Source organism: Sinocyclocheilus rhinocerous, unplaced genomic scaffold (assembly GCF_001515625.1).
Source record: "Sinocyclocheilus rhinocerous isolate Xijiao unplaced genomic scaffold, SAMN03320098_v1.1 scaffold1829, whole genome shotgun sequence".
NCBI classification, from domain to species: domain Eukaryota; kingdom Metazoa; phylum Chordata; class Actinopteri; order Cypriniformes; family Cyprinidae; genus Sinocyclocheilus; species Sinocyclocheilus rhinocerous.
Genome location: NW_015650027.1, coordinates 863,251 through 876,492, shown reverse-complemented (window position 1 = coordinate 876,492; position 13,242 = coordinate 863,251). Strand labels below are relative to the sequence as shown.

General features: G+C 37.6%; 1 protein-coding gene across 2 annotated transcripts in view; it reads right to left on the bottom strand.

Moving 5' to 3' along the window:
* The window catches only part of LOC107711437 (S1 RNA-binding domain-containing protein 1-like), a 63,727-nt gene that overhangs the window by 43,854 nt on the left and 6,631 nt on the right, over positions 1–13,242 (bottom strand). For both annotated transcript variants that reach the window (XM_016516429.1, XM_016516430.1), the window contains exons 10-14: positions 9,892–9,995; positions 8,381–8,488; positions 8,148–8,305; positions 6,819–6,909; positions 6,064–6,171 (exon numbers count right to left, since the gene is read on the bottom strand). In XM_016516429.1, coding sequence (XP_016371915.1) covers positions 6,064–6,171; positions 6,819–6,909; positions 8,148–8,305; positions 8,381–8,488; positions 9,892–9,995 — 569 coding nt within the window. The remainder of the gene's footprint in view (positions 1–6,063; positions 6,172–6,818; positions 6,910–8,147; positions 8,306–8,380; positions 8,489–9,891; positions 9,996–13,242) is intronic.

Below are 13,242 nucleotides of genomic sequence, written 5' to 3'. Positions count from 1 at the left end.
ATACAATGCCCTTTACAGTCAGCTTGCTCCTGGTAAAAGTATAATAATAATAATAATAATAATAATAATAACTTATCTATTTATAATTTACAGAAATTTATCATTTCTTTCCTGTTAAGACTGAAGCGGTCAATCTTAACAACTGATCCCAGCAACAGTGTGTACTGAAGGAAAAATAAAAAGGGATAGAGGAGAGAGCTCCTGTAATTCTGCGTTCCCCTGCAAAGTGAGTCTAATGACCAGAGACTGGCCGGCTGGTGGCAGAGAGCCAGCCTGAGGGGAGAAGGGTGGTCACTGCCGCCGTCTTCAACCTTAAGAACTGACAGAGCTGTCCAATCAGTCTGTAGCCATAGCTCAGTATCAGGATCACTGTCCTGACAGTCAGAAACACTACAGGCTTCCTCGTTAAGCAAGATACATGTCATTGTGTCCTTCAGGGGCGAGAGGCAAAGTCAGGGCCAAACAACAGCAATGACTAGAGTCAGAGCAGCACCTTATACCTATTCCTTAGAAGGGAGATAGTTTATAATACATAATGAATAAACCACACTCACTTAGGAACAGTGCTCTAAACTCAACATTTTATGAACAAATATCAATGGCACAGAATATGTACTGAATCCCTAACCCAAATCTGTACAACATAACTATGACAAATCCATGACCAAAGCGCCAATGGTTTCTTCTAGCAGTGTAAAGATACCATGCCAGCCAAGGTCAACTTTTATTGGGTCATCTTGGATTTGATTCATGTTTGTGTCCCTTTGAGCATGTATTAGTCATGGGAAGTAAAAAAAAATGCACTGTGCACACACCAATACTGATAAAACACACATTCCAGGAATCTCCCACCCCAAGTTCAAAGCCAATTATCTGTACCTTTACTCATAATTAAGAAAACTTGAAATCGCATCATATGACCCCTTTAAATATAAAAAACGGTCCTCCACAAAATGCGCTGGACACATCTGAATATTGACACATCCATTTTTGGCCAAACAAAGTAGTTTCGCTTTCACAACGAAACACAGCGTCACACACGGTGGCCTAGAAGTGAGCGGCGGCAGCCTAGAGTGAGCAGAGGCCGGGGGCTTGAGAACGGCGCAGCCAGCGGATTCGACGAAGGAGTGTCCGGAGGGCTTGCGGCAACCACATGTTTGGGTGGACATTTGGGCGGCTTTATGCAAATCTTCCCAGATCGTGACGTAGGTATGTGGGGGCGTGTTAGAACGAGCCGTTTTAGGTAGGCGTGGCTGACTCTTAACTTTTATAAAGAATATCTCTTTGGATTTGAGACTTTAGTCTTTGCAACTTTACAGATCTTCTTTATGCACCAAGAGCTTGTAACACTCCAAAGAGAAAGGAAAAATTGAAACCGCATTATATAGCCCTTTAAATCATTGTATTGGTCTAGAACAGTGGTTCTCAACCTTTTTTTCCACTGGGCCGCACTATGGTCCAAGTGCAAGTCTCACGAGCCACACGCATATCATTTACATATTACGTCACCAATACAAACCAACCGGATTCATAATATTATAGCGTAAATATTATGATATCTAATCGATTACATTCATTTAAATAAATAAATAATTCTACTCACCATTAATAAAACACCTGATGCTGTCGGGAGCTGACCAATTTTGTGAAATTCGGCTCGAAAGGAGTAACAGCACAATGAAGTTGCGATTGTAAATTGCAGTCTGTAAGACGTGCACGACGCGACATTGCAGCAATAGTGCATTCACAAATGTTGCCTATGTTGATCCAAATATGGAAAGCACTTTCGAATTTAATAATCCGAGGTTCTCTCCAGAGATGGTTTGCCACATTTCTTCAATTAAGGATGATTGCTGCGTAGTATGGGTGTTTCCTTTTGCCTGAACATCTTCAAGTGAGTGGCGGGGCAAACCGAAAGTTGATGCCGAACTGAAGCTGAAGTCCAGCACTCTCCTACCTTCACTGCGACTATTCTTGTTTGTATGTGTTCCTTCGCTGGCATTTTCCACATTTAGTTTTTCTCCCTTAATAACAAATTTGTCCATTCTGATTCTCAATTTTACCGAACTAATGGCTGCTGATGATTTGAATTGAATTCTGCCAAAGTGCGCGCTTGTAAGTGTTCGCTAAATGCGTAACGTTAATTGTGGACACGGTGAGTTTGTCTTTACTATACACGTTAGATGTGATCCATAATCCTGTCAGATTGTCCATCCTTTGAGTGTGAGTGTAACGTTATAGGTCGGCCGATCTGGTTTCGTGGTTAAAGTTAACCTTTTCGACATGTTTCCCTGTTGTCGTTGCTCAGCAATAGCATGGACGCGATGTTGTCTGGGGGTTTGGCAAAAGGAGAGTGGGACGGTGGGCGGTGCGCGGGGTAGTGACTGAAGGCGGTGACCGTGTAGTTCTGACGTCAACTTTTTACGGAAGTCACAACGGTTCGTGAAAAATCACAGCTACTTTATGCAGGCTGTGTGCATTTTACTGTGGACTGACTGTTTTGAAACTTATATGGTAGTTACATAGCACCTAGACCTCAGTTATCATGAAAAAGCCAGGAAATGTCAGTTTTGACAATATGGGACCTTTAAATTAATGTAAAAACTAAAATGAATTGTAAAACTGAAAGTTTTTTTTTTTTTTTTATTGTGTTCAGCATGGTGGGTCACATTTGAATTCGTGACGGGCCGCATGTTGAGAACCACTGGTCTAGATAGGATAAAAGCGCCTGATGGTAAAGAGCGCTGTGCCAGATCAGGGCGCTACAGAGGGGTTCCAGAGGAGAGGTTCAAAGCATGGTGTAAATCTCACAGTTAATATATTGGAGCAGACTCAACTAGGGCACACAACTACAAAGTTCAAAGAGAGGTTAACTCTTCATCACACATGTGAGCTGCTCAATGTACAGCACAGGTAATGTGCAAACAATCCCAACAGAGACCATCACCATATATACTCGCTTTTAACAAATTTGTATGGAAAATGTGAAAGCATTAACAAACTAGCTAGAATATATGAACAAAACAGATGTGGCCACTGAATGTGGATTCTGTGCATGCCTGCTAGTATTTTTTAAAATTAATTATTATTAATAATATTATCACAAAAATACAACATTTAATATAAAATTTAAATATAATTAATATAATACATTTTATCCACCTTATTTGGCAACTAAAATTAGCTTTTTATTAATTTGTGCAAGACTTCCAAATCATTAGCTGCTTTAGGTGAATAACTTGAAGCATAAACTGCAGTAAACTGTAAAAGTGTGTGAGTCCTGCACATGACATGATGCAGACAATTAAGGAATATATTTGTGGCCACAAATTAAGAACTTGTTTCCTTTTTCCTTTTATCCAATTCCCTCGTTTTAGGTAAATTGGTGCCATAAATTAAGAACTTGTTTTTTAAATTGTTGAAACAAGTTCTTTATTTATGGCCACAATTTATCTAAAACAAGGGAACTGGAGCACAATGGAGCCCCACACAAAGTGAGAGCATTATAAATAATTAAAGGGATCATATGTTTTTAGCAACCTCATATGACCCCTTTAAAATAACAAATACCAGTTAGCAATATCAAGCAGCATAACAGACTGTTTTTGTACAGCTAAAATAACTGAAAGGGAATGAGATTAGAAGCCTTGCACATCCAAGCGCTCTCATTCTTATGTTAAAAATGAGATGGATACACTAATGTATTACTTACAGTAACTTCACTCTACACTCTTGCACACAAGTAAATTTCTGTGAAGACAATTTTTTCCTATTTCTTTAAAAGAACAACCAAGGCCTCAGCCAAAAAAGGCCTTATTATAGAAAGAACCAAATGAAAATGTCAAGGGGTCAGTGTTTATCCCAGTATTCCTCAAGGCACAACCCCACCAACTCAACAGGCTAAGGTCCCTTCATTTAAACGAAGAGCACCAGGTCGCTGAGAGCCGCGCAGCTCATCCCGCAGGCTCATTACCGCATACAGACTGCCGGCACTGCCTGTCATTCCTCTGGAGCAGTAAGGCGAAAGAAAGGAAAGGAGACGGCTAGCGGGGACGTTGGGACAGAAGGAAGGGAGCAAGTAACGGATGATGTTTTATGTCTGAACAAGCTGAAGAGTGGGGAGACAGATAGCAGACGGTGCAAATGAAGCTGCTGGTTTAATTGACTAGTGATGTACAAAGTGCACTGTGGAGATGAACTTTTAAAAGGGAATGATGTGTTGGAAAAAGAAACACTCTGGTGTAGTTACACATTTCCAAACACACATACACCCAAAAACATATCTACACTACCACTCAAAAGTTTGGGATCAGTTGTTTTGTTTTCTTTTTGTTTTTTTTGTTTTTTTCAAAACAAATATACTTTTATTCAGCAAGGACGCATTAAATTGTAAAATAAATAAATTAAATTAAATAAAAAATATTGTTATACTTCTAATGTTATAAAAGATGAAATCTTTTTTTTAAAAAGTATCAGTTTCGACAAAAAATTAAGCAGCACAACTGTCAACACTGATACTAATAAAAAGGTTTCTTGAGCAGCAAGTCAGCATATTAGAATGATTTCTGAAGGATCATGTGACACTGAAGACTGGAGTAATGGCTGCTAAAAAACAGCTTTGCCATTACAGTAATAAATGACATTTTAAAACAGAAAACAATTATATTAAAATGCAATAATATTTCACAATATTGCTGTTTTTACTGCATTTTTTGAACATAAGAGATTTCTTTTAAAAACCATTAAAAAGTCTAAAACGCTTAAAAACCAAAACTTTTTTGTAGTGTACAATGCACAAAAGTCAGTCAGATCTATGTATATTTACAACTGCACAATGAAACTATTCAGTAAGAGTGTATAGAGGCAAGTACCAAAAAAAAAAAGGAAACTTTAAGGGTCTGACAAATGGTGAAAAACTGGCATAAGATCTAAATTATTTAAATATCTGATTTTTTTTATATGTGGACAATTTTTTTATAAGTGGATAAGGTAAAATATTATTAGAAATTTAAATAAAAAAGTATTATATGCCCCTTTTAACTAACTACTTTTAAAGTGTACCTGTGGATATTTGTTTGACCATTGATATGATACCATACACCACCACACTTCGAGTTTGTTAAATGTGAAATAATGCTTTCATACAAATGTAACCACTTGATATTTCTTTGTGGAGTGTCTGAGCATTTCACACAAGTTAGCATATCCATTTCTCCACTTAAGGGAACATTTAAGAATGCAATTTTATAAGTGTAATTTATTTCAACTAGCACCCTGCTTCTACAAATACTTGGCTGTGACTACCACGACAGGAAACAAAGTTCAAACTGTCTGGCACTCCCTGGCGTGGCAGCTGATGTTGTACTGCCAATGTGGAGATCTCAAATCTTCCACTTTCATTTTAGAATGGAGGTTGAAATGGATCCACTTGTGGAGTGCCTTGGATGTCAAGTTTGACACATCATGCTTTGCTGAGAACTACTGAGGCAGACCTGGCAACCCATCTGAGCTGCGCTGAGGGATGCGGAGAGCTGTAATGAAAACCGCCATCAGTGTACGCCATAAACGGCCACTTCAGAGCGGTTCTGGGCAGCTCTCCAGTCAGAACCAAAAGTCAACAAACACGAGTCTAGCTAGATGGAGAGAGAGACAATCCCAGATCTAGTCTTTATTTGGGTTGGATGAGAACACATCGGACTGGTTTGGTTTGAAGGACGGTGAGAAATATTTGTTTTTAATTAGAGACAGTCAAACAAGGTCCAGATACCATTTAAAACCCGCAAGAGTAACACATTCCAGACCGGCACCATTTCCTTTGCTCCTTTTCTGCGTACCTTGCATGACAGTTGCTATTTTCACTCTTAGTGGAGTTTACTGATAAAACATTTTCAAATTTCAAGTTGCAATTGCACTAAGACTGTACAGGAGCTTGATGTGACCTCAAACAAATGCAGTTTTCATCTCTACACCAAAGCCAATAACTCCTCAGCAACTCTCAGAAGAACAACATCTGCTGTACTGCTCACTGCTCTGCTCTGTATTTAAAAAAGGGAAATGTCATACCAGTAGGACACATCGAGGGGCTTGAAGAAGCGTTGTTTAATTAGGTCTGTAAAGAAGGCCTCAGTCTCCCTGCATGCTTTGCCATTTCCTATTACAATTGTTTGGCAGCTGTGGGGGAAAAAAATTAAGTTACTCAAATATATACACAATATAGGTAAAAAGTTTGAAATAATTAAGATGTTTAAAGAGCTTTTTAAAGAAGTCTCTTATGCTCACCAAGGCTGCATTTACTTCAACTGAAAAAAACAAACAAACAGTAAAAACAGTAACATTGTAGAATATTATTACAATGTAAAATAACTGTTTTCCACTTGAAATATATTTTAAAATGTAATTTATTCCTGTGATGGCAAAGCAGAAATATCAGGAACTGTTACTCCATTCTTCAGTGCTTTTTCAGGATTCAGCATTTATTTGAAATAGAAAACTTTTGTAACATTATGAATGGCTTTACTGTTACTTTTGATAAATTTGGCTAAATAAATGTATTATTTCATTATTTTTTTAAACGTTCTTACCCCAAACTTTTGAATCGTATCCCCAAAAATATTAAGAAGCAGAAAATACTGGTAGCTAAAACAGCTGAAATTTAGTTTTGCCATCACAAGAATAAATTACAATTTTAAATATATTCAAATATAAAAGAGTTATTTTAAATTATAATAATATTTCACAATATTGCTGTTTTTACTGTATTTTGATTCAATAAATGCAGCCTTAAGCATAAAAAACTGTTATCGTTGTGGTTGCAATACCTGTGTTTGAACATAAGATGGCGCAGTTTTTCTGCTTCTTTGTGTTTAGCAGGACCATGGAGGTACACCACATCTGTGTGCAGAATCTGACCTGAGGAAAGAAAAAAAGGAAGAAGATATGTCAGGACAGCAGAGGACGTATGCGACAATATTTTATCTGGGCATCAACTTAACAATACATTAGCATCATGAAGATACTGTGGACCCCCATTTTTTTCCTCTTTGATTTTTCTGCACTCATCACCTTGTTCCCCTCTCCTCTCAGACAATACGGCTGCCGTTTTCTGTCAGCCTGAGAGAGGCAGTCTAATTGCAATAGACACCTCAAGAGCCCGGCAGGTCATGTGACTCCACACCCACAGACCTGTCACAGTCAAACTGGGTCTGCATGTGGTGCTGCTGCGGGGCAGAGGGCAAAACATGGCAATGCCACCTGACACACACCCGCCAGGCCGATCAGTCGCCTGGACGCAGGGCACACACAGGGCACAGCATGCCGCTCCTCCCACCGAGAGGCCACAACGGGCATTCTCATCACACCTGTCAATCAGACACTCTCCTTCATCAACTTTAAAAATATAGAAACTAAAAATAATTACAATTAACAGGCAAAAGTTATTTAACACTATGTTAGTCTACTTCAACATTAGTCTATATTTGGTTGATTACAAAATTTGAAAAAAAATCAAATTTACCATAATTATCCATTACTATAAGACACTTTCATTAGTTGACAGCCAAAAGAAAAACTAGAAAAATACCAAATTATTAAATAGTTATACAGTATTATAATGAAAAGTACTGTTACAATATTACATTAAAACATTAAGACAAAAAAAAGCTACTTTTATCTTTTTATCTTCCTTTTCGATTTATATTTTTAGTTATATGTCTATAGTTTTAAGTTTTAGTTATTGAGATTTAAATAAATAATAAAAGAATAAATAAGCTTTCCATTGATGTATGGTTTTTTAGGATAGGACTTTTTTGGCCGAGATACAACTATTTGAAAATCTAGAATCTGAGGGTGCAAAAAATCCTTAGCAATGCATATTACTAATCACAAATTAAGTTTTGATATATTTACAGTAGGAAATTTACAAAATATCTTCATGGAACATGATCTTTACTTAATATTCTAATGATTTTTGGCATAAAAGAAAAATCAATAATTTTGACCCATGCAATGTATTGTTGGCTATTGCTACAAATATACCCGTGCTACTTATGACTGGTTTTGTGCTCCAGGGTCACAGTTTTAGATGTGGATATAGACATATATTTAGCATTTATTCAAAGTGGATTCCACATTTATTCTGGTTCTCTTACTGGTGGGGGACAGGATTGCTATTTTGCAGCCGTGGTGAAACCCTGGGTCCACTCCCATGATGACTCTCCCACGCACCGGACACATCAGAAGGCGCTGACGTAGATTCCGAACAAACATGGCGATGGACTCTTTTTCTGCACTAGCAGTCAACTTAGTCCTGGGACAGGAAGAATAAGAATGTTATAAAAAGAAGATATGGAAAAAGAAGCTTAACTATCCGGCAAGAACAAACCTGTAGCCTCGACTGAGAAAGGGCAGAATGAATCTCCTGTAGGAATCTTCAACAGCATTCTTCAAAATCGTCATCAATTCTGGCCGTGCGAATCCCTGTGGCCTCCACCTGTAAGTCATACAGCAGAAGGAGTCCATCAGTTTAGTCCATCAGAGTCCATCCTCATACACTGTGTTCCAAGTTATTATGCAAGTGACATATCAGCAGGATTTCAGTAAAATAAAAATTCAGATGGTAGCTTTTCAAAGAAAGTGTGTTTGTTTTATTTCTCATATCTATACATTTAGATAACTGCTTTACCTGTACCTCTACAGTGTAGAGCCTGCCAAAAAAAGCCACTAATATGTGCGTTCGAAATCTGAGATTGTGAGTGTATAATAACTACATGGAAATAATTAGCTCTAAGTTTAAATGTTTAAGTAATGAAGGGGACAACTAATTTTCTTTTTGAAAACAGGGTGCTTTTCATTTTTATTTCATTTAATGAAAACTCAATTCTGGCACAATAACTAGGAAGTTCAAAGTTTATAATAATTGATAATGGATTTTTTTATGTTTTTTAAAGATGCATAAGGACATGCTCACCAAGGCTGCATTTATTTAGTTAAAAAAAGTGAAAATGGTAATTTGTGAAATATTAACTGTAATTTATTTCTGTGATGGCAAAGCCATGCCAAAAACATGCAGCCTTGGTGAAAAAAAAAATCTTTGCAACGGAAAAACTTTTGACCTATAGTGTAAAAATGTACAATTAATAATTAAAACATATGAAAATAGTAAATAAGTAAAATTAATTTCCTCTCAAATTAAATTAATTATAATATGTTGCATTACAATTAAAATGCAAAGTATATTTGGTAACCCTATAGAATAGGGACCAATTCCCACTATTAACTAGTTGCTTATTAGCATGCATATTATTAACATATTGGCTGTTTATTAGAACTTATAAAGCACATATTCTGCATGACCATATTCTACATCCCTAATCCTACCCAATACCTAAATTTAACTACTTTACTAACTATTAATAAGCAGCCAATTAGGAGTTTATTGAGGCAAAAGTCATAGTTAATGGTTTGTTAATGGCGAGAATTGGACCTGAAAGTGTGACCATATATTTTTATAATGTGCGTGTAGTATGTTTATGTTTATTATATTTAATGTAACTTGCAAATAGAGCTTTGAGCAATTTTGGGTCGACTATACAATACGATAATTTATATATGGAGATAACTGGTTTAATATTCACTAAATAAAATAGAAATTTTTCTTATTTACAATTTTAAAACGTATTTTTTATACATTGTTTATCAAAAACATACCTTTTTTAAGAAATGGTTTCTGGGACATTGTGGAAAGAGCTACATCAATATCAAAACCTGTGGTTATAAAAGTTATTTGCCAACCCATTGCCCATTAAACCTGCAACAGCACTGGACCAGACCACGAGGGAGAGAGGAAGAAGATGAGGTGTGGTGCGTGTGTGGGCATTGTGGGTTTGTGCTGACCTGACGTTGACACACCACCTACAGAAGTCATTCTTCACCCTGTCGGGGATGTTGACCTTCACTGTCAGAATCTTCAGATTCTCCCCACGGTTAATGGCTAACGTCTGAAACAAGAGAGTAACCTGTAGAGACAGCCGACACAAGGCGAGGCACGGTAGCGCACCGTCAGTCCCACCCCCTCCTGTTCTCTCCTAAAACTAGTCAGTGCACACCAAGACGCACTTGTGTCGCACCGAAAAGCTCCGTGCCTCTCTCTTTTCCCTTACTGGCCCTCGAAGGGAAAGTGACATCCTGTGAAGCAAATAGTTTTAAGTATCTGACCTTTTCTGAGGAAAATCTTTTGAAAGGAAACAAGAGGGAAAAGATGACCCATCAATCTGGACTCCAAGCGGAAGAACCGAGCTGACAAATGCCACCAACCCCCTACACAAAACACACACCCCACCAGAGCAGGCAACCACCCCCTCTGCACCGCTCAACAGCTAATGGCCTGATCAAGACGTGAATTAATGCAGCCAGAAATATGATGAAAATTCAACACCCTAAGGCAGCTGTTTACTTGGGTTTTCTCATGCGATGTTTATCGCATTTGAAGTTTTGCATGAGATGAGGGAAATGTCAAAACAAATATCAAACTTTTCTCCGTTCCCTGTGTCATTTCAAACTTGGCCTTGTGTAGTTAATGCATATCTATTAATGCATATATTAGACTGGTCTGAATCATGCCATGAGTAAAGTTACAATTGAGAAGAAACAAATATATTCTAAAAATACATGCGAGCATAGCTTTGTAGATTAATGGAGGACAAATTTCTACCAATAAACAGGTGTCAAAAACAGGCCTCACAAATCTAAAAAAATTCACACAGCCAGTATTACAATTATGATTGTCACATACAGCAAACAAAAGGCCGATAAATTGAAAAAAAAAAGTGTCATATTTCAGACTCAACAGTCCAGGACATGACATTTTAAAAACATAGGAGGGGGAAAAGTTTAGTCTAAATATTCAACATATCATATTCCTCAATAACAATGAAATCATAATTGGAAAAATATGAGGAATGTAAGCAACAGAAATTAATATTATTTTAAAGACTGAGCTATTCTGATTCAATATTTTTTCTCCAAATAAAGTCAACGGCATTGCCATAGAACAGAGCAATAGAGGATGGCCTCTACAAAAACAGAAAGAATGGGTGAACTTTTCACTTCCTATTTTTGCATGTACAGAAAAACAAACATACACAACATGGGGCTCAGAATACACCAACGATCATTCTCCATACAAAATAAATATGAACTCTTTCTTTAGCAAGGGCAGCTTTGTTTTACAAAACCATTTGATGTTTAGCACTGGTTATATTGTAGTCAATCTGTCATAAGCTCAAGCAGAAAGCAAGACCACATTCTATTTGTTACTAATTGCCAATTTGTAGATTTTTCAGCTGCACTTTTAGTGAGCGTGCTAGAGGAAGAAAAAAATCTATTCAATTTGTATTTGTCTTTTAATGAACTTAAAAAAATTAATTAGTCTGGTGCATTTTGACTCTAGAAATTTATGTTTACAGCATGGATAAGACTTCGATGAAATAATTGGGAAAATAACAACACTCATTTTCATCAATATAAATAAAACTTTGAGTTTTCTTTTTTATATTTTACAAAATGCCATATATCACCCAGAAAAAGCCTCTGAAAGCTTACAAACGTAGGCTTCTTATTTCTAAATGTTCGAAAATAAAGTAAAGTGGCCACAGAAGTAAAATAAATAAATAAATAATAAAGAAACAAAAAATAGAATATCATTTGGCTATGGTGAGATGTACAGAAGTGCATAGAATGGAAAAGTTTAATAAATATTTTTTTTCTAAATTGTTTATTAAAATATAGATAAAACAAATACTTGAAGCAAAATTATTTTCAACCAAAATTAAGCAAAATATAAATATACATCAATATACAATGCATTTAAACATCACTTTCAAGTTATACTTATTCAACATGCTTCTGTCTTTAGTCTTTTCATGGTTCATCTACCAAAATGCCATGCAAAATAATATTTTACAACAGTCAATTACACTGCTAGTGTAAACAGTTTGATCATTAACTTGGGGAAAAAATTTGTAAATTCTGCCTAATTTACAGATTAAGCATCAATGTAACCTCTGGAGTCACTAAAACCAAAAAAAACTTTCACCAACCGCTTCACCCTTATGATATGAACATATGGAACCCACACACACACACATCTGTCCCTAATACACTCTCACAAGTAATGTGTTAAATTAAACAAGCAAGTATGTGTGCATACACATGTCTCCTGTCAAAATACATTCCACGCTCTTCCACGAAAAGGTTCATTTTAGCCGGAGTGTGACAGCTCACAGGTCACGGCAAACTCAAATTAACACTCACTGACAATCCACGTCAGCAGATTAACAACGGGTAAACTGTATGCTTCACAGGAGATCTCGCCGCCACTCATTCCCTCACTCATACGGCCCGTCTTTTGCTCTTTGTCTCTTTCCCTCTCACCCTCGCGCCCCTATCCCCCTCCTTTCTCACAGAGCCCATGAGCGGCTGTCATCATGAAGCTGTGTCTGTCAATCCTAGCCTCTAATCCACAGGCACGTGGACGGGGACGTGTCACATATGTTAAGAGGGGGAGATCGGGAATGACTGGGGGACAGGGAACGGGGTGAGAGAGATGAATAGAGGGAGAAAAGGATGACAGAGTCACTGTGACGTGGCCCACAACCAACTCTGAGTAAGCGGGTACCCGTGAAGTGAGAGAGGGGGGAAGGGGACACCATTGACACAAACACATACAGTTAAACAGCACTGACAGAAGAGCTTTGAAGAGTGGCACAAGGACCTGTGTATACGGCACAACACTGTCAGTGTGTGTGTGTGTGTGTGTGTGTGGCCTGGTGGACTGTGTCCGAGTGTGTACTAGAGGTCGACCGATTCATCGGTTTTGCCGATTAATCGGCACCGATAGTTGATTGGCGGAACTATCGGTTATCGGCAAAAATCAATGCCGATAGTTTTCCGGGTTGCGTCTGTTGCTGGAGTGGCTGAGAAGGGTCCGCTGCCATTATACAGTACGAGAGCGGCCTCTAGAGGCGGAAATCACTAACAGCACGTGTTGTTTGTTTTGACACGTGACACTGCGCGCTGCACAGAGCGGGAAACTTCAAACGTGCATTTAAATGCAGCCGACAGAAAATCCTGCCGCGGAACAGAGCGCCATTCACGTAGTATTCCATTAAATTACATTATATTTGTCCCAAATCATTGTTAATGTACGTAACGACTTCACCCTAGGCTATAAACTATGTATTGTGC